Below are 27,790 nucleotides of genomic sequence, written 5' to 3'. Positions count from 1 at the left end.
GCGGAGATGAGTTCGGTGGGGCAGGAGCAGGCGGAGACAATGGGTCGGCCGGGGCAGTCAGGTTTGTGGATTTTGGGCAGGAGGTAGAAGCGGGAGGTGCGGGGTTGTGGGACTATGAGGTTGGAGGCGGTGGATGGGAGGTCCCCTGAGGTGATGAGGTTATGGATGGTCTGGGAGATGATGGTTTGGTGGTGAGGGGTGGGGTCATGGTCAAGGGGGCAGTAGGAGGAGGTATCTGCGAGCTGGCGTTTGGCCTCAGCAGTGTAAAGGTCGGTGCGCCAAACTACTACCGCGCCTCCCTTGTCTGCTGGTTTGATAGTGAGGTTGTGGGGTCATGGTCAAGGGGGCAGTAGGAGGAGGTATCTGCGAGCTGGCGTTTGGCCTCAGCAGTGGAAAGGTCGGTGCGCCAAACTACTACCGCGCCTCCCTTGTCTGCTGGTTTGATAGTGAGGTTGGGGTCCCATAATTGTCAGGTACTGGAATTTAAATTCAGCTAATAATTTGAGAATATAAAGCTGCTTTCACTTGAGATGTCCATGAAATTTTACTTAATTGTTGTCAAAACTCATTTGGTTTATTACTATCCTGAGGGAAGAAAATCTGTCATCCTTACCTGGTCTAGCCTATATGTGACTGCAGACGTACAGCAATGTGGTTGACTCTTAACTGTGTCAAACCACACAGTTTAGAGCAAATGGGGATGCGCAACAATAGCAGACCAGGCCGGTGATCCTATTAGAAAATAAAGAAACTCATGCCAAATGTTTTTAATCTTTATCTCATCTTCTTGCATTTCTGTATGTCACGCCCACATCTGTCAGCTTCCACTTACTGTCAGCTGTCCAACCATGGCAAGCATATGGCAGCCACAAGCAAGTTTCAGAATATCACCAACACATTCCCCTCTCTCTCGCAAGAAAAGTTGGCATTCAGTTAGTGCCAACAGGAACAAACTAGAGGTGGAAGAGTGTGACTGGAGATTAGAATTCTCTATGGAAAAGAGGCTATTGGCCATTAACAGGACCCTTGCTGATGATGTGACTTCTAGTGGAGGGCTGTAGATACTGAGGATGATATTTTCTTGCCTAATCAGTTCTCCCTCATCCCTAACTGTTTTGGCTTATAAGTTGCAGATGATGTAAACATATACCACTTAATGTCTCTGCTGTCCTAACTACATGGAACTGTTGTTCCCTCTAATTTATAGTGGCTGTGTGTGACCTATTTGTTATCCTGCATAGTGCATTTAAATTTGTTGGATGATTATAGACCTCACAAGGAGCATTTGGTCGTGTAGTCTATTTATAGCACCATAGGATACAGGCCATTTGACCCATCATGTTTCCACTGGTATTCAAAGCACTAATGTGATTCTCAACCCCAATCTCCTGCATTCTCCCTGTAACTCTTGATCCTGTTACTAATCAAGAACTAATCACTGTCCTAAAGACACTTGGTGACTTGGCCTCCATAGCCTTCTGCCATACATGCTATATTCTAATTTGCTGGGCACATGCAGCTCAGATGAAGTATTGAATCTAATCATTAATTTCTTTTTTTCCTTTTCAAATATGATAAGCTGTAACTTGTCCAGGCAGATCAGAATGCAAAAGGCAAAGGCACATGAATTCACTCTTGTATCCATCAGTTTGCTTCCACAGCCCATAATTTAGAAGAGTGCATTGTGAAGGGCTCTGCGCATCTTGCAACACTGGGCACAAGTGTGAAGCTACCAGCGAGGGGAAAAAAGGACAGCAACATTTGCCAATGAGCTAGGCGTTTGCATTAGTTCTGCTGCAAAGGACTCAGATGGAAAATTCAGTGGAGTCAGTCTCTCGGTTGACTGGGGTGCACATACCAAAATACACAGTGCCATAAAGCCTACTAGAGATTGAAACCCATCCATTCCACCGTGGAAGTGTGGTCAACTCGGAGGTACTTGATGTTGACCTTCAAAATCATCTGCCATCTCCCTGTAATGAAAGACAGCAACTTCCCACCAGCCATACTGCTGCCTCTGGAGTAGCACTGTGTAACAGCAGGCACGTGGAAGGAAGGTGTTTGGGAATGCGTAATGGTGATTTGTTTATTTTTAGGTGGCATGATTTCGCTTTTAAATTGGAATTAGAATATATATTTTATGGTGGTTTGTAATCTTTACATTTTGGGAAAGAGAATAATGTACTAGTTGGTGCCTGAGCTAACATATGGGCTTAGGTTGGTTGATGCATGAGAAATTGTCATTGAGGTTTTTGAATTCGTTATTGGGCGAGGAATGTTGCTGACTGGTCAGCATTTATTGCCTTTAATGATTACTGGTACAGTAGCGCCTTGACTTAGGAACTTAATCCGTTCCGGGACCCGGTTCGCGAACCGAAAAGTTCGCAAACTGAATCAATTTTTCCCGTTGTTCGGATAGCTTAAGAATGCTTGGACGTAGCAACGAACGCTGTTCACAGCACACGCGCCAAAAACAAACTGAATGAGATCACGCGGGGCCCGAGAGCTTTTGCATTCAACAAGCACATAGCAAAGCAGAACAATGAAACCACGTGGTCGCACAAGGGCTTTTTGCGTTCGTACCTTCGTTCATACCTTGAATTTCGTACATACGTTGAAGCAAAATTTTACGTACAATCCTGTTCGTAAACCGATTTGTTCGTGAACGGGGTCGTTTATATGTCGAGGCGCTACGGTATTTCATTTGAATTGGTTGTCTACAGAAAGCCTCATGCTGGAGTGGATCTGCCCAGATTGCAGGATGCCTTCCCTGTACATGTTTTCTGCCTCTTCTCTGCCACCGCTACTTCCTTATTCTCCTGCTCCTCAGCTTCTTGTTTGACAGCTAATGGCAAAAGCTGTTCTGTCAGGATGTCAAGGTTGTGCAGCACATGGCATGTCACCGTGACTCTTGTGACCTGTTCAGCACATGCTCACAGATTAGTTCAGGCAGAACAATCGTTACTCCATGCCAACGGGCTACTGTGTTGGTGTTCAGCTGAAAGCACTGCTCATGATGTCTACTGAGCTACGTAACCAATAGTGACTGAGTTTTTTTTTTAATTCAGTCATGGGATGTGGGTGTGCTGACTGGGCCAGAATTTACTGCCCATCTACAAATGGCCTTGCAAAGTGGTGAGCTGAATTCTTGAACTGCTGCAGTCTGTGCACTGTAGGTAGGCCAACAATGCCATGAGGGAGAGAGTTTCAGGATTTTGACCCAGTGACACTGACGGAATGCCAATATATTTTCAAATCAAGATGGTGAGTGGCTTGGAGAGGAATTTGCTGCCCTGGTTCTTTTAAATGGTAATGATTGTGGATTTAGAAGGACTTGTGTGAATTTCTGCATTGGATCTGGTAGATAATGCTCAGTGCTGCTTTAGTGTGTCAGTGGTGGAGGGACTTAATGTTTGTGGATGTGGTGCCAATCAAGCAGGCTGCTTTGTTCTGGATGGTACCATAATGCTTAATTTACCGGTTAGCAATTACGGAGAAAGTGAGGACTGCAGATGCTGGAAATGGAAGTCAAAAAGTGCAGTGCTGGAAAAAGCACAGCCGGTCAGGCAGCATCAGAGGAGCAGGAGAGTCGAAGTTTAGGGTATAAGCCCTTCATCAATTCCTGATGAAGGGTCTATGCAGGAAACGTCGATTCTCCTGCTCCTCGCATGCTGCCTGACCACCTGTGCTTTTCCAGCACTGCACTTTTCGACTCTGGTTAGCAAGTAAGAGATTAGATTAACAGTGCAGTGTCATAAATTCATCTTTCACCACAATAGTTGAGGATTTTAAATCTGGGACAAAAAGTTATTATAAGTAATGGTGATCACGAAGCCACTAGATTTTTCTAAAAACCAAACTAGTTCACTAATATCCTTTGGGGTAAAAAAACATTCCGTACCTCTCCTGTGTGACCTATGTATCTCCAGATCCATAGCGTGGTTGGCATCATATTTTTGGCAGATGTTGAGTATTCATGATCTTACACTAATATGGCATTCAGCCGGATTCATGCCAAAAGTGAAGGGTGCACTGTGGGGGAAACATTTCAGAACATTAAGAGACAACGTGACACCCAAACAACAGATGCAGTTGTCAAATCTCACTGGAGTAGCATGCTGGAAATCTAGCTATTCGTAGTATCTAAAAGATTTTATAAAAGTATACCAAATTCCTCAATTTAGACTTGGGTGCACAGCACAAAGTGTGTACAGCAAGAATTAAGCAGTTATGAAATGTTGACTCCCCCCACTCCTTGACACACCTGTAGATAGACACATAATTGGTACTATGATTGGAAGGAAAATCTTGGAACTCAGTTTCACAGTGTTCACTGAGATAATCCTCTTGCATGTCAGGACTTGCTGTTCATTGATTCTTCTCTTCTGCAAATGTATTCCATTTCCTTGCAGGAGGTTCAAAGCAACTGGTTCACAAATTATAAAGTCACTCACTGATTCATTGACTAAAAGCAACAGCTTATAGCAATTGGTAGGGGGAAACTAAGTTGGCTTTCTAAGGTATTTAATACAGCACCTTCCTTTCAGGAGGTCTGAAGGCTTCAGCTATCCCATTCGCATCAACAGGCTGTTTAGTCATCTGGGAGCCAATCATATAGTCATTGACAGGCAGAGAAGGCCTTTGACATTGATGTTTGGAGTGATCAATTGTCAATCAGCTACTTGTTGGTTGAATGGGGTGGCACGCTGCCTCACAGTGCCAGGGACCCGGGTTCGATTCCAGCCACGGGAGACTGTGCAAACTCCACACGGACAGTCTCCCTGTATCTGCGTGGGCTTCCTCTGGGTGCTCCGGTTTCCTCCTCCAGTCCAAAAATGTGCAGGTTAGGTGAATTGGTCATGCTAATTTGTCCATAGAGTTAGGTGCATTAGTCAGGGGTAAATATGGGGAATGGGTCTGGTGGGTTACTCTTCGGAGGGTCGGTGTGGACTAGTTGGGCCGAAGGGCCTGTTTCCACACTTTAGGGAATCTAACCTAATCTAATCGAATGCCATTTGTACACAGTGGCTAACGCCAGTTTTTCTGCAATTAAACTTCTCCCACTGGTTGAACAAACAACAATGTAAGCATAACTTACAGTAACTGTTGGTAACTTGCTTTTTAAAAGTGCATCAATATCTTCCACGATCCTTGTTTTGTTTAAAACTGCCCTTGCCTATTTCAGTCAAAAATACAGGAATATAAAATTATACGATCTTTACATTATCAAACCCAATTTTACCTTGTCTGCAAGCATCCGGTGAAGATGGTGGCAGAGTAGGATGCTCTAACTAGAGATCCTTCTCTTTTTTTACTGTCTTTTCTTCCCACTTTGGTCTCTGGGTGGCTCTCAGCCTCTTCTCCCTGCGAGTCCCAGCCTGGTCTGTCAGCAGTTCATGGCAGGTCCCAGCCTGGTGTCTTGGTGGCTCTCAGCCTGATTTCTAGGCAGTATGTCGGCTGGTCTTTCAGCAGCTCATAGTGTTTTGGCTCAGTGTGCAAGTGGATTCTGGATTGGGTATGTTCCCGAGGCACTGGGGGAGATTGGAGAGGTGACTGTCGCTACAGCAGCGATGGTATCTGCAGCCACAACATCGAGAACAGACAGCAGAGTGAGACAGGTGGAGAACTCAAAGATGTTCAACTTATTCCTTAATTTTCCTAGTTTAAACTACGAAAGACTTAATGTTATTTATTATCTATTTCTTTATTTTTCTGCTATTCTAAGAAGTAATGCTTAACTTTTTAACTCTCATTTCTCTTACTACTTTGTACTAAGCTTTTTGTAGGTACCTTGGTACCTAAGATGGCGCCATTTGTGGCAACATTATACACTTTTCACTGTACTCCTGTACTTATGTACTTGAGTACATGACGATAAAATCTAAAATCTAATTGTAGCAATGCTACCACTAGGTGGAGCGCTACATGTACATGTGCAAGATCACACCAGCCTTCCTTAGAGGCTGCAACAGGGTGACCATTAAAGCAACTTTAAAATGTGATCCTGCCAGAAAGTGGAAGTCAATCCATATCTATTCCCCATTCTTCAGTTTAAAATGGCGCAACAGAATCATCAGAGGCAAACAGTGCCATAGAGGCAAATATCTATGACAGTTGCATTTTAATTGGAATGAGGCACTGGTCATGGCGAAACATCACAACTGCAAGTCTGAGCACCTATAAACCAACATCAAACCAAGTCGCACCAGTTTGTCTTAGAACATACAGCCCTAGAAGCAATTTGAACAGCAGTCAGATTGAGGCATACACTGTGTCAGGGAAGTTGGTTGCAGATGAGCAAATGGTTTAGATGCCATCTTTAATGTATTGGGAATAGATATTCCATTTTGTCTCTTCTCCACCTTCTGTTTTATGACTGAATTCATCCTAATAGAATGTCTTATTATTGTAAAATGTGCAAATTCTTCCTCGCATTATTGACTGCCAGAAAAGTGTTAACAGGATACATGTTTATACATTTGAGATGCTCTCTTGTAATATGTTTTTCTGCAGTTCACTGTTTCAATTTACTTTCTTTTTATTGCAGCTTTTATGACCATGGCCATCATCTTGCTGCATACTTTCTGGAGTGTGATATTCTTTGATGGATTTGAGAAGAAACGATGGTTCGCTGTGGTATCAGTTATTGGAACACACTTGCTAGTATCAGGACTGGTGAGATGTCTACTCTTAAATATATTTTAATTTAATGTGCACACTGTCTGAAACATATATATTTGTGCCAGAACTGTTTCTGTATGATGTGTCATTTGGTGGTTTGTGTTGAGTATTCATTGTCACATGATCTCAGAATTGTTTTGCAATAATGGAAAAGTGTGAACGATCTTACTGTTAAATATTTTATTTGATATTATTTTTGGTTATGAGCATTACTGACCAGGCTAGCATTTATTGCTCTCATGAAGGTTGTGATGAGCTGTCTGCTTATTTGCTGCAGTTCTTTTGATAATGATTTGGATGCGAGCATAAGAGGTACAATTAGTAAGTTTGCAGATTACACCAAAATTGGAGGTGTAGTGGACAGCGAAGAGGGTTACCTCAGATTGCAACAGGATCTTGACCAGATGGGCCACTGGGCTGAGAAGTGGCAGATGGAGTTTAATTCAGATAAATGCGAGGTGCTGCATTTTGGGAAAGCAAATCTTGGCAGGACTTATATACAATTCTGGTCTCCTTCCTATCGGAAAGATGTTGTGAAACTTGAAAGGGTTCAGAAAAGATTTACAAGGATGTTGCCAAGGTTGGAGGATTTGAGCTATAGAAAGAGGCTGAGCAGGCTGGGGCTGTTTTCCCTGGAGCGTCGGAGGCTAAGGGGTGATCTTATAGAGGTTTACAGAATTATGAGGGGCATGGATAGGATAAATAGACAAAGTCTTTTCCCTGGGGTGGGGGAGTCCAGAACGAGAGGGCATAGGTTTAAGGTGAGAGGGGAAAGATATAAAAGAGACCTAAGAGGCAACTTTTTCACGCAGAGGGTGGTACGTATATGGAATGAGCTGCCAGAGGATGTGGTGGAGGCTGGTACAATAGCAATATTTAAGAGGCATTTGGATGGGTAAATGAATAAGAAAGGTTTGGAGGGATATGAGCCGGGTGCTGGCAGGTGGGACTAGATTGGGGTTGGGATATCTGGTCGGCGTGGACAGGTTGGACCGAAGGGACTGTTTCCATGCTGTACATCTCTATGACTCTAAGTACATACACAATGCTACAGGAAAGGTCTACTACAGAAAGAATAGACTACAGCACAATTAGTGTACGTGGAATTGCACGGGAATTTTCACTGGGTGTTTGGGAGGGGAGGAGAGAAGAGATTGTTGCATCTGCATAGGCACATAGTCCGACTAGCGTTGTCAAAAGGTCACTTGAAAATTGAGTGGGAACTCTAGCAGAATTCTTCCTTAATCACATGGTCTATTACATTATTTCTTTGCCACACTTTGTTATTAGTGAACTCGATTAAAATCAAGGATTAAATTCCTATCATTTAAATGACATTATATTTTGAATAGCTAGTACTGAAGTACCATTATAAATTGAGAATTCCCATAGGAATATAGAAACAGGAATAGGTAATTTGGCTGCTCAAACCGCTCTTTCATTGATTGAGATTATGGCTGATCTGTGATATCTTTATATTTCTTAACACCTTTAATATTTACCATGACAGACTTTTGTTAGGAAAAATTAAGTTTGTCTGTCTTAATGCTTCTGAAAACATGAATTTATATTTCTAAACTACTTCCATATGTGTTGGAATTATTTACAAATTTCATTGCTGAAAGATTTAATTCTAATTTTTAGACTAAGCCCCTCGTCCCAGGGATATTTTTGGTGTCACCGTCATCCACAAATGGAATTGTACCAGCCATATAAGCACAGTGACTACAAGAACAATTCAGAGATTGGAAATCCTGAAGCAAGTAATTTGCTTCCTGTCTCGTCAAAATCTCCCACCATCTACCACGCACAAGAATTGAGTTGAATAGATGAAGATGGTGCCCAGAGAGAGAGGAAAAAGAAGAGGCAAATAAAAGGATTGCTGATGATAAGCCAGGAAAATGAGAAATGCTGGATGGCTGCTAATAGGGACTGGGAATAGTTGAAAATAGATTGGGAGCAACTCATACAGAACAGCCACTGGGATAGTGGGGTAATGAACATGGAAGAAAGTGTTCATGCTCTGAAATTGTTAAACTCCATATTGAGTCCCGAGGGCTGTAAGACACCTAGGTGGAAAGTGAGGTGTTCCTCCAGTTGGTGCTGAGCTTTGCTGGAGCACTGCCACAGGCCTAAGACAGAGACGCTGGCCAGGGCATGCAGTGGTGTGTTGAAGTTACAGGCTGTTGAAAGCTTGGAATTATTTTCATGTACAGAGCATAGGTACCTAACAAAGCAGTCTGTGTTTCGTCTTCCCAATCTAGAGGAAAAAGTGAGGTCTGCAGATGCTGGAGATCAAAGTTGAAACTTTATTGCTGGAACAGCACAGCAGGTCAGGCAGCATCCAGGGAACAGGAGATTCGACGTTTCGGGCACAGGCCCTTCTTCAGGAATCTAGAGGAATCTTCCCAATCTAGAGGAAAACACATTGTGATCAGCAGATATGGTAGACTAATTTAAATGAAGTGCAGGTAAATCATTGATTTACCCAGATGTCTGAAACCTTGGGTAGTGAGGAGGTAGTAGGTAAACAGGCAAATTCTGGACCTTTTGTGATTGAATGGGAAGGTGCGGCAGGAGTGTGAGGAGGTAGGAGGTAGGATACAAAGATAGGTGGCGGGACAAATAGTGTTGAAGAAGTGGGGAGACTTCAGAAAGACTAGGAGAATGGGCAAACAATGGGCAGATGGAATACAATGTGAGTTTATGCACTTCGGTGAGAAGATAGAGGCATTGATTGTTTTCTAAATGAGGAAAAGCTTTGGGAATCTGAAACTTAAAGGGACTTAGGAACCCTAGTTCAGGGTTGTCCTAAGGTTAACACGCAGGTTTGGTTGGCAATTAGGAAGGCAAATACCACATTAGTATTCATTTCAAGAGGGCTAGAAACAGTTGCAGGGATAAACTACTGAGGCTGTATAAGGTTCTGGTCAGACTGCATTTGAAGTATTGTGAGCAGCTTTGGGCCCCGTATGAAAGGAAGAGCGTGCTGGCCTTGTAAGGGATTCAGAGGAGATCCACAAGACTGATCCTGGCTTGGCTGATCCTGGCTTGGCTATTGACAAATGGTTGAGGACGTTGGGTGTGTACTCAATAGAGTTTAGAAGAATAAAGGGGATCTAATTGAAACTTAAGAGGCCTAGATAAAGTGGATGTGGAGAAGATGTTTCTACTAGTAGGAGAGAGTAGGACCCGAGCGAAGGGCCAACCCTTCAGCTCTGAGATAAGGAAGAGTTTCTTGTGCCAGAGGATGGTGAATCTGGAAATCATTGTTGCAGTGGGCCATGGAGGCTAAGTCATTGAGTGTATTTAAGGCATAGATAAATAGGTTCTAGATTAGTAAGGGGACTAAAGGTTATGGGGAAAAGGCAGGAGAATGGGGGTTGAGAAACATATCAGACTGATCGAATGGCAGAGCAGACTTGATGGGTTGAATGGCCTCGTTCTGCTTCTAGATCTTATGGTCTAGGGGGTTGGGAGTGGAGGAGCAGCGGACTAGAGTGTCATGGAGGGAATGTCCCTGTTGGTATGAGTTATTTTACTGGAATGTTCCTTGCAAGCATAGTTGCATGTAAACAATTGCTGTGGTCATGCAAACCTAAATTTTAGTAAAATAATTTAAATATAAACTGAATTTAAAGTTACCATGCTCTCAAATTTTATAGCTTGCATCTACACCCTATGCTGTTTTAGAAAATGTGTCCTTGAGATTCTCTTTAAAAAATTCCACAATGTTCAAGATCTGTTTGTCCATGTATTCGTCTAATTTTAAAGCCAAACATGTCGTTTGCTGTTCAGCAACATAATTGTTATTTTATACTACAATTTCGGCCTAACAAGTAGACATAACTGTACACGGCATATCAGACTACAGTGTTTGTTCTTTGCAATCCTACAGACGTTTCTGAATCCAATCTATGAAGGCAGCCTTATTCCAGCATACATGATTATGGCTTTTATGGCCACTTGGGCTTACTTTACAGCAGGTGGATCATTGCAAAATCTTCAACACTTCTTCATGTGTAAGTCCATCTTATTTAAATTTTGTATTAACGATTATAATCCTATCAGAAATACCCATGTTAGTTTTAATAAAGGTCTTCATTTTTATATAATAGCAACCATTTAGAAGCATTTTACAGAAAAATGTTTCAACTTTTGCACGAGAAGCTAAAGTAGGGAGCAAAGGGATGTAAAAAGTTTTAGGTCAGTTGTACAGCCTTTTGGAAAAATATATTTGTTGATGACATATGAAAATTTGTACGTTAGGTGCTTGTAAAGTAGAAAGCAATACAGAATTAACTTGGAAACCAAGTGGTTTTATCACTTTTTGTCAAAACAGATTTAAAAAACACTGCAGGGTGAATATTGATCGACATTACCAGAATAGTGGAACCTGATTTTCTAAATATTACTTAGATTCCATTATAATTCAATAGTAAGACCACACTTAGATGCAGTATTGGTCACTAAGCTTTATTTGAGAAGATGCTTCCAAAGTAAGATAAATGAGCTCTCACTTTGTGTGCAATTTGCTATCCATCACTGTACGTCATCTAGGCGTATGGAATATCTTTAAATAAATAATGCTGGGTGTAATGATAAATACATTCCTCGAATGACCAAGGTCAAAGTGGATAAACTTGAGCTTAAACAAGACAAAGATGAAATAAAGAGGAAGTATAGTGTATACAAATTCTGAGGAAGAGGAAGAATAAGTTCACTGTCGATAATAAATACAAAGACTTTCTAAAGGAATGAACAGAGAGATAAAGAGATATCTAGGAATAGTGCAGCCGCTACAGTTATTTGCAATGATGAAAGTGTAGACATGTGTAAAAGTGAAAGCATGGTAATTAGAGAAGAAGTGAAAATAAATGACAGATGTGTTTGAAAATGAAGACGAACCCAAAAGTCAATATTCTGAACGATTGCTTCCATCAGATATTCACAACATCCCATCCCTAAATAGATGTAAGCTAAGCAAAGTCAGTCATGACCTAGCACTAGGAGTAGGGCATTCAGCCCATTGAATCTGCTCCATGATTTAATGTAATCATGGCAGATCAAACACTTCATTGCCTTTTATTCACACTATCCCCATTACCCTTTACTCCATTGTAATCAAATATTTATTAAATTTCATTTTAAATATACTCAAAAACTAAGCTATTTCCACCCTCTGGGATAGAAAATTCCAAAGAGTACCACTTTCTGTGTAGGAAAAAAAATTCTCATCTGGGGCATAAATGCATTCCCCTTACTTTTACATTTTGGCCCCTGGTTCTAGGCTCTCCAACTTGGGGAAACACCTTACCTGCATCTACTCTGTGTATTCCTAGTTTCCATTGAGGCCACCTCTCATTCTTCAAAATTCCAGAGAATACAGGCTCTGTTTGACCAGTTATGTAAATGAGATTGAAATCTTAGATTAAATCTAAGCCTTTAAACCCTGACTCTAAGAATATAATACTCTTATCTTGAAATGTTGAAATGCTTTGGAGGAGACTTAGGTATTGGTACGTTGATACCATTCTGAAACTGTCACTGGATACGAGAAAGCTATTGGTTGACTGGAAGTTCAAAAAATGGAGGAAGACAACCACAAAACAACTAAAGACCCATTCATCTTGCTTCCATTCTAGTTATTAGAAATGATCTTGCAAACTAACATAAGCAGTAGTCATCATGGCTTCAGAAAAGGAAGATTTTACCTGAGCATATTTCCTTGACTTCTTTGAGGTAAAGCGAAACCAGTTGCACGCAGCAGATTGCAAACCTGGTGCACCTCCATTTCCAAAAGGCATTGGATGAAATTCCATGCCAATGGCCATTAGCAAAGCCCTTAACTATAAGGATTCTTGGTAAACCCTAGAAATAACTAAGAAATGGACTGAAGGGTGCAAACCAAAAATTTGCATTTGTGCAGTGCCTTTAGCAGAATAGATCGTAGGAGCACTATGGGAAAAAAAATTAACACCAATGTATGTAAGGAGATATTTGGATAGATGACCAAGACTCTGATAGAGGTAGATTTTAAGGATTGTTTTGAAGGAAGAGTAAGAAGTAGAAAGGGCGGGCCGTTTAGAGGCAACTCCAGAGTTTGGTGCCTTAGCAGCTGTACCCAATGGAGGACGTATATAGGCAGGGGATTGGGATTAAGTAATATCTTGATTCTTGGTGTTGGTACCTCTTCCCCTTTTTTCTTTTATGTAAATGGTTTATATTCAAAGGATTCAAGTGATCAGAGGTTTCAATGCAAATTATCTAAATTAGATATGTCAGATAAAAATATAATTAGGTAGAAAAATGGAAGATTTATTTAGTATTGATGGATGCAAGTAAAAATAAAATGAAGTAGTAAGTACAAAGAAAATTGCTGCACAGGAATAGGCCTCCAAGCCTGCACCGATCCAGATCCTCTACCTAAACCTCTCGCCTATTTTCTAAGGATCTATATTCCTCTGCTCCCTGCCCATTTATGTATCTGTCTAGATTAATCTTAAATGATGCTATCGTGCCTGCCTGTACTACCTCTGCTGGCAACACGTTCCAGGCTTCCTCCACTCTCTGCCTAAAAAACTTTCCATGCATATTTCCCTTCAATTTTTCCCCCCTCACCTTGAACTTGTGACCCCCCTAGTAATTGAGTCCCCCACTCTGGTGGGGGGGGGAAGCTTCTTGCTATCCACCCTGTTTATACCGGTCATGAATTTGTAGACCTTCAATCATGTCTCCTTTCAACCTCCGTCTTTCTAATGAAAATAATGCTAATCTACTCAATTTCTCTTCAGAGCTAGGACCCTCTACACAAGGTAACATCCTGGTGAACCTCCTGTGTGCCCTCTCCAAAGCATTCACATCCTTTGGTAATGTGGCAACCAGAACTGTATGGAGTATTCCAAATGTGGCCAAACCAAAGTCCTATACAACTGTAACATGACTTGTCAACTCTTTTAGTCAGTGCCCTGTCCGATGAAGCATGCCATATGCCTTCTTGACCAATCTATCGACCTGCGTTGTCACTTTCAGGATACAGTGGACCTGAACACCCAGACCTCTCTGTACATCAGCTTTCCCCAGGGCCTTTCCATTTACTGTATAGTTTGCTCTTGAATTGGATCTTACAAAATGCATCATCTCGAAATTGCCCAGAATGAATTCCATCTGTCATTTCTCATCCCAACTCTCCAATGTATCTATATTCTGCTGCATTGTCTGTCAGTCCCCTTTACTATCTGCTACTCCAGTAATCGTAATGTCATCTGCAAACTTGCTAATCAGACCACCTATGCCTTCCTCCAGATTATTTATGTATATCAGAAACAACAGTGATCCCTGTGGAACACCACTGGTCACAGTTCTCCTTTTTGAAAAACTCCCTTCCACTTCTGCTCTATGTCTTGCTGCCCAGCCAGTTCTCTATCCATCTAGCTAGTACACCCTGGACCCCATGTGACTTTAATTTCTCTGTAAGCCTACCATGGGTAACCTTAACAAATGCCTTACTGAAGTCCATGTATATGACATCCACAGCCCTTCCTTAATCAATCAATTTTGTCACTTCATCAAAGAATTTTATTAAGATGGTAAGACAAAACCATGTTGTCTATTACTGATGAACCCATTTTCTTTCAAATGTAAATAGATCTTATCCCCCAGTATCTTCTCCAGCAGCTTCCCTACCACTGACATCAGGCTCACTGGTCTATAATAGCCTGAATTATTCCTGCTATACTCCTTAAACAAGGGGACAACATTGCAATTCTCCAGTCCTCTGCGACCTCACCCGTGTTCAATGATGCTGAAAAGATATCTGTTAAGGCACGAGCTATTTCCTCTCTTGCTTCCCTCAGTAACCTAGGATAGATCCCATCTGGACCTGGGTTCTTGTCCACCTGAATGCCTTTTAGAAGACCAAACACTTCCTCCTTCCTTATGTCAAGTTGACCTAGAATAATCAAACATCTGTCCCTAACCTCAACATCCATCATGTCCCTCTCCTTGATGAATATCGAGGCAGAGTACTCATTAAAAATTTCACCCATTTTCTCTGACTCCACGCATAATTTTCCTCCTTTGTCCTTGAGTGGGCCAACCTTTCTCTCGTTACCCTCTTGCTCCTTATATGAATAAAAGGCTTTGTGGTTGTCCTTAACCCTGTTTGCTAAAGATACTTCATGACCCCGTTTTGCTCTCTTCATTCCTCGTTTCAGATTGGTCCTATTTTCCAATGTTCTTCCAAAGCTTTGTCTGTTTTCAGTCGCCTAGACCTTATGTATGCTTCCTTTCAGCTAGTCTCTCAATTTCACCTGTCATTCCCTAATCTTGCCATTTCTATCCCTCATTTTGACAGGGACATGTCTGTCCTGCACTCTGATCAACCTTTCTTTAAAAGCCTTCCACATATCAAATGTAGATTTACCTTCAAACAGCTGTCCCAATCCACATTCCCCAACTCCTGCTGAACTTTGCTATAGTTGGCCTTCCCCCAATTTAGCAGTCTTCCTTTAGGACCACTCTCATCTTTGTCCATGAGTATTCTAAAACTTAAGGAATTGTGATCAATATTCCCAAAATAATCCCCAACTGAAATGTCACCCACATGGCCGGGCTCATTCCCCAACATGAGTTGGCCCCTTCCTGAGTTGGACTATTTACATACTGCTCTAGAAAACCCTCCTGAATGCTCCTTACAAATTCGGCTCTGTCTAGATCTCTAACACTAAGTGAATCCCAGTCAATGTTGGGAAAATTAAAATCTCTGATCACCACCATCCTGTTGCTCCTACATCTTTCCATTATCTGTTTACATATTTGTACCTCTATCTCATGCTCGCTGTTGGGAGGCCTGCAGTACAGCCCCAACATTGTTATCCTACCCTTCCTATTTCTGAGCTCTGTCCATATTGCCTCACTGCTCAAGTACTTCACAGTTGGGTATGGAATTGTGGATTGTTTACAGCATAGATGGTGGCCATTTGACCCATTGTGTTCATACCCCTCTCTGTAAGGATAACACTAAGTCTCAATCCCTGTCTACTGATTCTCATCCTTTACTTCAAAAGGAACTGTTTCTCACTCTTTATTCTGTCAAAATATTTTGTGATTTTTAGTGTTCCTTTCAAATCTCCCTTCAATCTCCTCCAAGGAAAACAATCACCGTTCCCTCAATCTATCCCCATAGCTGAAGTCCCCCATATTTAATAACTTCACTGTCTTGCATATTTTTTCAAAATGAAAATATCTCCAACAGCTTATTAGGTCAATATATGTTATTGAATCTGTTCTGAACTTGTTAAAGGTTTTAATCTTAAACTAATATCAGTTGGAACATTGCAATGGGCTTCAGGGAAAAGACAAACAAAGGAATTCAATTTTAGTGTGAACAAACATTCAAAGGAAAAGTGACATTGTATACAGACGGAATAGGCAGAGAACCTTTATCTTGGTGGTCAGAGTGTGAGAAAGCAATTATATCACAATTTTGTTAGGACTAAGGCTTGGCTATAAATTTGGTAGGTGTGAAAAAAGAATTGGTCAGTTTATAGAATCATAGAATACAGAAGATGCTCTTTAGCCCGTTGAGTATATACTGACAAAACTACTCTAAATCTACACTAGAGCCACTTACTAGCACATGGCTCATAACCTTGAATGTTATGACATTTTATGTGCTCGTCTAAGTACATTTTCCATCTCAACTACCCTCCCAGGCAGTGCATTCCAGTCTCTCACCACCCTCTGGGTGAAAACTGTTTTCCTCAAATCTCCTGTAAACCTCCTTCCTTTCACCTTAAGATCATGCCCCTTTATTATTGACTCTAATAGTATCAGTATCGAAAGGATCTGGAAAAAAAAGCCAGGAGTAGCAATATCAGAAAAGGTAGCAATATGTTGTTTATAGAGTACTTATGATTATATAAAAAAGGATGGGTTGGCAAAAGGGATTGTTAATCTAGTTGGGTTGCAGTACTGATGCTCGATAACACCATAAGATGTAGGAACAGAAGTAGGCTGTTTGGCCCTTCGAGTCTGTCCTGTCTGGCTGATCTGATAATCCTCAACTCTCCTACCTTCTCCAATAAGCTTGATTATCTCAATGCTTAGAAATTTGTCTGTCTCAGCCTCTGATATACTAAACATACCAGCCTCAATAGCCCACTGTGATAAAGAATTCATGACTCCCTAGCTGAGAGAAAAAAAATACTCATCTCTGTCTTAACTCCATATTTTGATTTATACCCTCTGATCCTCGATACTCTAACAAGGGAAACAATTTTGCCTTAATCCTGTCAAGCCACCTAAGAACCTCATAACTCCAGTGACTATAAGTCTAACCTACTCAGCTTTTCCTAAGAAATTCTTCCATGCCTGGGATCAATCTAGTGAACATTTTTTGGACTGCCTGCATTGACAGTATATCTTTCCTCAGATAAAGGGACCAAAACTGTTTACAGTATACCTGATGTATTCCTTGTATAGCTTTACAAGATATACCTATTTTATACTCCATTCCCTTTGAAATAAAAGTCAATGTTCTACATGCCTTCTGAATTGCCTACTGAACTTCTATACTAGGTTTTGATGTTTCATGTACAAGGATCTCCAAAGCCCTCCATGCTGCAGCAGTATTCAGCTCTTCTACTCCTCCTGCCAAAGTGCATAAGCTCACATTTCTCACATTGCATTTCACTTACTAAGTTTTTGCCCACTGACTTCACCAGTCTGTATGCCTCTGTAGATTCTTTGTCTTCTGGCCTTCCCAACTATTTTTGTATCATCCACAAACTTGGTGATGTGCGTGATCAAAGTAATTAATACGTGTTGTAAATAATTGTGGCCCCAGCACTGATCCCTGAGGCACATCACTAGTTACAGATTGCTATCCTGAAAATACCACCTTTATACCAACTTTGTGTTTTGTTATTCAGACAATCCTCTAACTATGTTATTTACAGAATCTCAAAATTGTTACAGTACAGAAGGAGGACATTCAGCCCATCTTGCCTGTACCAGTTCTATTGCCTTGTTTCTAAATTCCTGCCTTTTTCCCATGGTGCATACCATTTCTTTCCAAATAATCACCCAATGCCCTTTCTCTTCTTTTTAAGAGCAGGAACAATGGATAATTTGTTACGTTTACAGACTATGTCCCCAGACTATCAACAAATTTCCTTTTTATTTTTAAAACTTTCTTCTCATAATTAGACAGCAAAGATATAACTGTGTACTGTATCCAGCAATGTACTAAACCATTACCCTCAAAATGATGGGCTCTTATTAAATAACTTTATGTACAGTACTTTATTGAACATTTTGGAAATTTGAAAGATTATACCGACTTGTCCATTATCTGTCCTGCTTATTACCACCTCAAACAACTGGAATAAATTTTACTGTCATGATTTCCCCATTCTGTTGTCATGCTGACTATGCTTGATTTTATTACATATTTATAAATATTCTGCTATTACATCCTTTGTAATGGATAAAGGCCAAAGGCAGGCAAGTGGGACTAGTTTAGTTAGGGAAACTTAGTCGGCATGGATGAGTTGGATCGAAGGGTCTGTTTCTGTGCTGTATGACTGTATGATTATATGACTCTTGTTATGGACTCAGCCAGAGCAATCAAAACATTCTTAAGCAGGCAGCCCAGACTGTAACTTTGCAATTTGTTTCAGTAAATATGCAGTGAAAATTACCTAGACCCAGTTAGCTAGTTTGACTACCAGGTTTTAAAACAAGACAAAAATTTGTTCACAAAATCATGGAATGAAACACAAGCAACAGAATATAGAATGCCCACAGAACCCAGTCTAGCCAAACTATAATTAATTATGCTCTTCATAAAATACATAACCGTCCCAATAAACAAACCCTTAAACATAGAGTAAAACTGAAACAGAAGCTTACAGGTCAAAGTTAGAAGGGCAGAAGGAGAGAGAGTCTAACAGCCTGTTTCCACACAGCCCACTGCTGAACTGACTCAGCCAAGACTTTAACTTCCAGAACTGACCATTCACTTTCATTATACAGGTCACTTCTAAAACATAAACTCTAACCGAAAGTCTCATCTGTTTACATATAAACAAAAAGGCCTCCCAATACCCTTTCATCTCTGTACCAAACCCAGCCAATTTGGAGCCGGTATGTTTTAGGACTCCTTTGAAAGAAAATCAAGGACACGGTATCCTTGAGAAAAGGAATAGCTATTAGAAAAAAAGACCACCTTTGTGAAACTCTACACGTTGTATGTTTTCTCTTTCAATTTGGTATATTCCTTTACTTGGTTAACCCTGAATGGTTTATCCTCTTCCTGGGTCTTTCTTCCTCACAGTTATATCTTTGCTGTCTAATTATGAGAAGGAAGTTTTAAAAACAAAAAGGAAATTTGTTGATAGTCTGGGGACGTAGTCTGTAAACACAAATTATCCATTCATTGATGGATAATGGATGAGTAAATGTTGGATGGCAGTTGAATTCTTAAGATCCATGCAGAGCATCTTCCTTAAGTAATATATTTGTAGTTCTGCAAGTCATGAATGGGATAAGATCTAAATGTAAGAAATGCATTAATTAATGAGTTACATGTTGATGAGTATTCTTAAGTGTTGATTATGTGATGAGGGTTATGGTATAAATAGAAAGTGAAAGTTGTGATAACTGAGCACTAGATTTAAATAGGGCAGGTTTTAGAAAGATGAATAGTGAGATAAATGAGGTGAGTGAGTTGTCACATTATGGATCACAGACTTTTTAAAAATGTGAGCTTACATTGATACAGTAATGATATATAATTAACTATAAAATTAGTAATATTCAAGAAGAATAAGTGGTTCCAGGGATAAGGGCCTTTAATAATGTAGATATATTTAAGAAATTAGGGCAGTATTAATTGGAGAAGTGTAAGCGAAGTTTTGATAGAGGTATTCAAATCATGATGGATCTGGACAGAGAAGTTAGAGAAAACCTGTTCCAGCTTGGGGAAGATTCAAGAAAAAGTGGGCATGCATTTTAGGTTAATTGGCAAAAGAAGCAACATGAAATAAACCTTTTACACAACAAGTGGTTAAGATCTTCAGTGCACTGCCTGAGCTGTGGAAGGGGCATGTTTACCCGAGGCATTCGAAATTGAATCATTATCTGAAAGGGATGAATGTACATGGTTATGGTGAGAAGGCGGGGTGCTGCGAGATGCTTTTCTCATCTGGAAAGCTGAGAGGCAGCAGGCTGAATGGTCTGTTCCTGTGCTGTAACAATTGTGATTTTCTTCCCTAAAGGGCATTAATGAATGAGATGGGTTTATCTGATAATTTGCAGTTTCCTGCTCGCCATTAATGATGCTAGCTTTTTTAATTATTCCAGATTTATTTAACAATCTGGTTTCAAATTCCCCAATTTGATTTGAACTCGCATCTCCAGATATTTAGTCTAGACATCTAGATTACTAGTCCAATAACACAACTACCATGCTACTGTGTTTATTGTGGTGTATGTTACATGGGCACTGGTGTTCGACTCACTTTGTTTCTGGAACTGTTATTCATTGTGTACATCTGTGATTTCGATATGGAACTGGTTTGGATGGTAGACAATATTAAGGTAGGAGGCATAGTGGATTATTATGTGGCTGGAAAGCAAGTTGTAAGGAGAGTGATGAGATGGGTGGATAAAATTCGGCACCAATAAATGTAATGGGGAAACCTGGCTAATATGGAAGAACAGTGTTGTCCCCCCCATCTCTGATCCATCCAAAGGAAAATGATAATTGAAGTATATGAAGAAATCAACCAACCGAATTTTAACATTACAGTAACAATTAAATACATTTTATCACAATAGGCAGTGCTTAAATAGAACTGATCCATTTATTGTATGGAGTCTTTCTGCATTATGGTTAGTTTTTCTAAGGGCCCCATTTTCACCAGACCCTCTTGACTCTTATTATACCCTGTCCTTGGATGGTATGATATGTTGTTGATCGACAATGTTCTGTTAATGTAGTTTGCTCCAGCTGACAAGCTTGATTGCTCATGCCTGAGCAGAAAGTGAGAAAGGCCTGCTTTTCACATTTGAATGGAAGCTAGTGAAGAGTTTAGATGAAAATCTAGAAGCTATCCTCTCAGTATCAAAGAAAAGGGAGAGAGTAAAATCTTTTTATAACACCTTACATGTTCTGAGGACAAGGCAAATTATGTGGTCAGTACATTACATTTGAAAGGTGGCTACTTTGGTTTGTAGGCAGAAGCTGTTACAAGTTTGCAGACATCAAGGTGTGCAATAAAATATACTGATTTAAATGATCTGGTGATGTATCTTAGTGATGTCGACTAAGGGCACAGGAAAACAACACCTGTTCTCCAAATACTTTCATCTCATTTACATCCACCTACAAACAGGCACTTGATTTTTACAAAGTAAAATTGCATCTGAAAAATGACACTTTGAAGAATGTAGCCATCCTTTTGTATAATGATATTCAATGAAATACACTATGTTCACATGGAGGTGGAGCCAACAACCTTCTAACTCTGAAGGTGATGCTGCCGCTGAAGCGAGCTGGCATTTTTGTTGCTAGGAATATGATAACATTCTTTTTCTCTCCTTTGCTTCAGGTAAGGAAAACAAATAGTATTGCGACACAGGCTGGCTCCTGATAGAAACACATACCACTGTTCCAGGATGTGATCTTGCCAGAAACTGCACAGTGCTGGAATACTAACAGCAGCCTTGAAAACAGTTGAAGCAATACCATTGCAAATTTTATTTACAGGGAACAATTCTAAACAGAAGACAGGAATCCATTGTTCTTCTATTCAACACTTGTGGGACTGCCCGTATGCTTCTGTGTGGGTAGTTGGAAGAAAACTTTTTTTACTGAACAGAAAAGTTTGCAATTACAAAGCATTGCACAGTGATTGGGGATGGGAAATTTTAGGTTTTGTGGTAACTGATGGGCTTTTGCTTTTTATAAATTAGAAATGTAATTCTTATACAACCTGGAAATGGTACTCTCTGAAAATTGTTTATGCAGTGCTCAGTATCCCAGGGTAAATGTATAAGGTGTATTGTGGATCTGGAACAATTCATACACCAGGGTTTTATTACAGTTTCCTTTGAAGTCATTTATTTTGACATTATCATGAGTCATGTTTATCAATGCATTAAATAATAAAGTCTGATAATGAAATACTATTTTTGAGTGGACCTTTGCTGGATTATTATTGGTATTTATTTGCTACCTGAAACTGTTGGAAAGATTACAGACATCTGGCTGTGTGGGGGAGGGCAAACATTGAGCTTTGTTCTTGGCCCAATGCTCCTGGAGCCTAAGTAGATTTTGAGATTGGTCTAAATGCCAACATTATTATCAAACTTTAGATATCATGCTACATTCTTGGGACTGGAGTTTGCTCGGCAGCATCACTGGAATTGGGTCTGTGCCCAGTAGATGAGGATGCCACATCTGCCCTGCCATCCAGGTGAGTGCCCCAAGCCAGTCAGACAGGTCTCAGTGTGTTGCCAGCGTGAAGAGGCCTTTAATTTGTGACTGTGTTGGCCTGTGGATGCTGTCCTTGATCTTCTCCACTGCTGATGCAGAAGTAATTGTGAGGAAATGATGGCTGCTTACCAATACATCTTCCTCAGTGCATTACAGCAACCCCCCTCTCCAAGCCATGTCCTAGCCCTTCCCTAAAGTTCAGACCATGATATTTGGGTAGAAGTACCTCTGCCCATTGAAAATAGCTTGTTTGGATAAATCATATTATACAGAACCTTTTCCAGTTCCATTATTTTATAGAGATTGTCACTGGCTTTTTCAGGCACTTTTCATTGTTCCGCTGTCTCACTTGTCATTTTTATGTCTGTTATTTCACTGATTATCTTTTCATACAGCTTCTCTATTTAGCATTTGATTGACTGCTTATCTCATCATTCAACATGATGAAGGATATGTACATAAAATAGCACTACCTGCCTTTTCCCATTACGGAGGATAACTGACCTGTACATTTGCAGGATTTGCAGTTTCTTTTTCCTTTTCCTGGATGATGATGAACAGTGATTGTCAAAATGAATGACAGAACAGTTTGTAGCAAACTTGATATAGCTCAGTATTCAGGATGTTAAGTACAAAATTGAATGAATCTAATTCAGGTTGGTAATGCACATGACCACAGTATCCAAAAACAAGAAATAGACTCATGCAGCATGGAAACAGACCCTTTGGTCCAACTTGGCAATGCTGACCAAGTTTCCCAAATTAAACTAGTCTTACCTACCTGCATTTGGCCAGTATCCCTTTAAACCTTTCTTATTCATTTTCTTATCCATATATATTTTAAATATGGTAACTACCTGCATCTGTCACTTTCTCTGGTAGTTCATTCCATGTATGAACCATCCTCTGTATGAAAGTGTTGCCCCTTAGATCCCTTTTAAATCTTTCTCCTCTCACATTAAAAGAATGCCCCCTAATTTTGAACTCATCATCCCACCCAAGGGAAAGATCTTTGCTACTTACCTTATCTATGCCCCACAACATTTTACTAGCCTCAGTAAGGTCTCCCCTCAACCTTCCATGCTCTAGTGGAAAGAAATCCCAGTCTATATGGACTTCAGTAAGGCGTTCGACAAGGTTCCCCATGGGAGACTGATTAGCAAGGTTAGATCTCATGGAATACAGGGAGAACTAGCCATTTGGATACAGAACTGGCTCAAAGGTAGAAGACAGGATGGTGGTGAAGGGTTGTTTTTCAGACTGGAGGCCTGCGATCAGTGGAGTGCCACAAGGATCGGTGCTCGGTCCTCTACTTTTTGTCATTCACATAAATGATTTGGATGTGAGCATAAGAGGTACAGTTAGTAAGTTTACAGATGATACCAAAATTGGAGGTGTAGTGGACAGCAAAGAAGTTTACCTCTGATTACAACAGGATCTTGACCAGATGGGCCAATGGGCTGAGAAGTGGCAGATGGAGTTTAATTCAGATAAATGCAAGGTGCTGCATTTTGGGAAAGCAAATCTTAGTAGGACTTATGGTAAGGTCCTTGGGAGTGTGGCTGAACAAAGGGACCTTGGAGTGCAGGTTCATAGCTCCTTGAGTCGCAGGTAGATAGGGTAGTGAAGAAGGTATACTTTCCTTTATTGTTCAGAGTATTGAGTACAGGAGTTGGGAGGTCATGTTGCGGCTGTACAGGACATTGGTTAGGCCATTGTTGGAATATTGCGTACAAATCTGGTCTCCTTCCTAACGGAAGGATGTTGTGAAACTTGAAAAAGACCTAAGGGGCAACTTTTTCACAAAGAGGATGGTACGTGTATGGAATGAGCTGCCAGAGGATGTGGTGGGTACTGATACAATTGCAACGTTTAAGAGGCATTTGGATGGGAATAGGAAGGGTTTGGAGGTATATGGGCCGGTTGCTGGCAGATGGGACTAGATTGGGTTGGGATATCTGGACGGCATGGACAGGTTGGATCGAAGGGTCTGCTTCCATGCTGTACATCTCTATGACTCTACCTAGTCTCTGTTTATAACTCGAACTCTCCAGTCCTGGCAACATTCTGGTATATGTTTTCTGAACCCTGTCCAATTTAGCAATATCTTTCCTATAGCAGAGCGACCAGAACTTTACACAGTACTCCAAATGTGCCCTCCCCAACGTTGTGCAAAAGCTCAACATTCAAGCTCCATACTCGGTGTGGTCTGAACAATGGAGGCAAGCATGCTAAATGCACTATTAACCATCCTGTCTACCTGTGACACAATATTCAAAGAACTATGTACCTGAACCTTAAGGTGCCTCTGTTCTACAACACTACCCAGGGTCCTGCCATTAACCATATAAGTCCTGCCCTGGTTTGTTTTATCAAAATGAAATAACTTGCATTTATCCAAATTAAACTCCATTGACTACTCCTCAGCCCATTGGCCCAATTGATTAAGATCTTTTTGTAATCTGAGATAATCTTCCTCACTTTCGAATATTCCACAAATTTTGGTGTCATCCACAAAGTTATTCACCATGCCTCCTAAACTCTCATCCAACTCCTTTATATAAATGGCAAACAACAGTGCCCCCAGCACTGATCTCTGTGGAACACCACCGGTCACAGGCATTCAGTCTGGAAAACAACCTTCAGTAGTTACGTCCTCAAAACCTCAGTCAAGTTGGCGAGACATGACTTCTCACATACACAGCCGTATTGTCTATACCTAATGAGTCCATGCCTCTCCAAATGCCTGTTAATCCTATCTGTCCCAATAACGTATCCATCACTGATGTCAGTGTTGTCAGTCTACAGTTCCCAGGCTTCTCTCAACAGCCTGTATAAAATTATCCGAGACCTGAAATTCCAAATTTCAGAATAATGAATACAGCTGGACCTTTGACTTGAGCATGTTATTAGGTAAAACTGATTAAAAAATAAATCAAATCACTCACATGGTAAGAGATGTATCATGGTGTATTTGAAGCCCTGAAGTATAATAGCAGGAGAAACACAACTTGTTTCAACAGCAATCAATTAGGAAGAGCTGGTTGATATGGCTTAGAACTCCTACTGAGTAGGAACAGGCCCTTCACACCAACCCACCAAAGAATATCCCATCCAGACCCATTCCCCTCTGACTCAGGCACATAACCTACACATTGCTGAACACTATGGGCAGTTTAGCACAGCCAATTCACCTAACCTGCACATCTTTGAATTGTGGGAGGAAACTTACGTAGACACAGGAAGAATACCACATAGAAAGTCACCCAAGGCTGGAATTGAACCTGGGTCCCTAGTGCTGCAAGGTAGCAGTGCTAACCACTGAGCCACCATGCCACCCCAGTTCTGGTCTAATGTAGAATGTTAGAGAACTGCACTAATCAACAGTAATCAATTCAGACAGTGAACTAACTAACAACGTGCCTCAGCTTTAAACCAAATGCCATAGAAATTTTCAAATACACAAATTGGCAAGTTGTAATTACTGAGGAGAGCAATAGGGTAACTGGACTTATCAAAATTCTGAAGGTGTCTTGGTTAATTGGAACAAGATGAAATTGAAGACAAATACGAATAGAGAAATTAGTTTAACATGGAAGTGTGAAGGCAAAGAATAGAACCTTGCAATTTGTTGAGTGTAATGTTAGGAAACATTTTGGCCTGAAGAGTTTAAATAGTATCACAGTGACGATGGCAGAAAATCACCTTGGGTGTGGGCTTCAAAAATACATAGGGATGAGGAATGGGCTGAATTATGAGATGCTGGCTTCCTTGTTCCTGGCTGAAAAGTAATGGAGCTGGGTCAGGATATTAACCCTTGGGGCACGCAGGCTGTCCTACACACATTTGCTGATCTATTGGTTGTTAATAAATAGGAAGCAGGATTTCCACCAGAAACAGAAGTCTCGCTGCAGAACTACTTATTATTCAGAAACCAGCAGTTTTGCAAAGTGCTTAACCTCATATTTTCTCACATTGTATTTCATTTGAAGTTTTTGACAACTACCCTCACTATATGTCTTCACACCTATTTTTGTGTTATGCATAAACTTGGCAGTAGCACATTCACTCATTATCCTAGTCATTAATATATATTGTAAATAATTGTGACTCGAGCACTGATTACTGTGACAGTCCACTAGTTGCAGGTTGCCTTCCTGAAAATGTCCCCCTTAGAGTCATAGAGATGTACAGCATGGAAGCAGACCCTTCGGTCCAACCTGTCCATGCTGGCCAGATATCTCAAACCAATCTAGTCCCACCTGCCAGCACCCGTCCTAAATCCCTCCAATCCCTTCCTATTCATATGCCCATCCAAATATCTTTTAAATGTTGCAATTGTACCAGCCTCCACCACTCCGTCTGGCAGCTCATTCCATACCCGTACCACCCTCTGCGTGAAAAGTTGCCCTTTAGGTCTCTTTTATATCTTTCCCCTCTCACCCTAAACCTATCCCCTCTAGTTCTGGAATCCCCCACCCCAGGGAAAAGACTTTGTCTATTTATCCTATCCATGCCCCTCATAATTTTGTAAACCTCTACAAGGTAACACCTCAGCCTCCCATGCTCCAGGGAAAACAGCCCCAGCCTGTTCAGCCTCTCCATATAGCTCAAATCCTCCAACACTGGCAACATCCTTGTAAATATTTTCTGAATTTATTCCATCTATCTAGCTAATCCTCTATCCATACTAATATACTACCTCAAAAAGCTTTATGTGTTTTACCTTATTGAATGGCCTTTTGGAAATCCAAATATATTGCAGTTACTGGTTTTTCTTTATATCTCCCACCTGGTACCCTGTCAAAGAAGTATGATAAATTTCTCAGATATGATTTCACCTTCACCTTCAACTAACTAATGGAGAAAGTGAAGTCACATGGTGTGCAGGGTGTTCTAGCTAGGAGAATATAGATAGACTGGAGAGTTGGACAGAGAAGTGGTAGATGGAGTTCAATCCAGGCAAATGTGAAGTGATGCATTTAGGCAAGTCTAATTCTAGAGCGAATTATACAGTAAACTAAAGAGCCTTGGGAAAAGTTGATGAGCAGAGAGATCTGGGAGTTCAGGTCCAATGTACCCTGAAGGTTGCTGCACAGGTGGATAGAGTGGTCAAGAAGGCATATAGTATGCTTGCCTTCATTGGACTGGGTATTGAGTATAAGAACTTGCAGGTCATGTTAAAATTGTACAAGACATTGGTTCGGCTGCATTTAGAATACTACGTACAGTCCTGGTCGCCATATTACCAAAAGGATGTGGATGCTTTGGAGAGGGTGCAGAGAAGATTTACAAGGATGTTGCCTAGTATGGAAGGTGCCAGCTGTGAAGAGAGGTTGAGTACGTTAGGTTTATTTTCATTAGAAAAAAGGGGATTGAGAGGGGACCTGATTGAGGTTTACAAAATCATGAAGGGTATATATAGGGTTGATAGAGACAAGCTTTTTCCCAGGATAAAGGATTTAATAACGAGGGATCACATTTTCAAGGTGAAAGGTGAAATATTTAAGGGGGATACACGTGGCAAGTACTTTACACAGAGGGTGGTAGGTGCCTGGAACACGTTGCCAGCAGAGGTAGTAGAGGTAGGCAAGGTAGATTTAA

At 40.8% G+C, this 27,790-nt stretch overlaps 1 protein-coding gene across 2 annotated transcripts in view; it reads left to right on the top strand.

The window, feature by feature from the left end:
• The window catches only part of LOC122548508 (gamma-secretase subunit Aph-1b-like), a 108,154-nt gene extending 86,275 nt beyond the window's left edge, over positions 1–21,879 (top strand). For both annotated transcript variants that reach the window (XM_043687262.1, XM_043687253.1), the window contains 3 exons: positions 6,548–6,675; positions 10,580–10,703; positions 21,300–21,879. In XM_043687262.1, coding sequence (XP_043543197.1) covers positions 6,548–6,675; positions 10,580–10,703; positions 21,300–21,316 — 269 coding nt within the window. In that variant the 3' untranslated portion in view covers positions 21,317–21,879. The remainder of the gene's footprint in view (positions 1–6,547; positions 6,676–10,579; positions 10,704–21,299) is intronic.
• The last annotated feature ends 5,911 nt before the right edge of the window (positions 21,880–27,790 follow it).

This window comes from Chiloscyllium plagiosum, chromosome 1, assembly GCF_004010195.1.
Source record: "Chiloscyllium plagiosum isolate BGI_BamShark_2017 chromosome 1, ASM401019v2, whole genome shotgun sequence".
Taxonomy (NCBI): Eukaryota; Metazoa; Chordata; class Chondrichthyes; order Orectolobiformes; family Hemiscylliidae; genus Chiloscyllium; species Chiloscyllium plagiosum.
The sequence above is the reverse complement of the archived record's forward strand: the minus strand, read 5'-3'. Positions and strand labels throughout refer to the sequence as shown.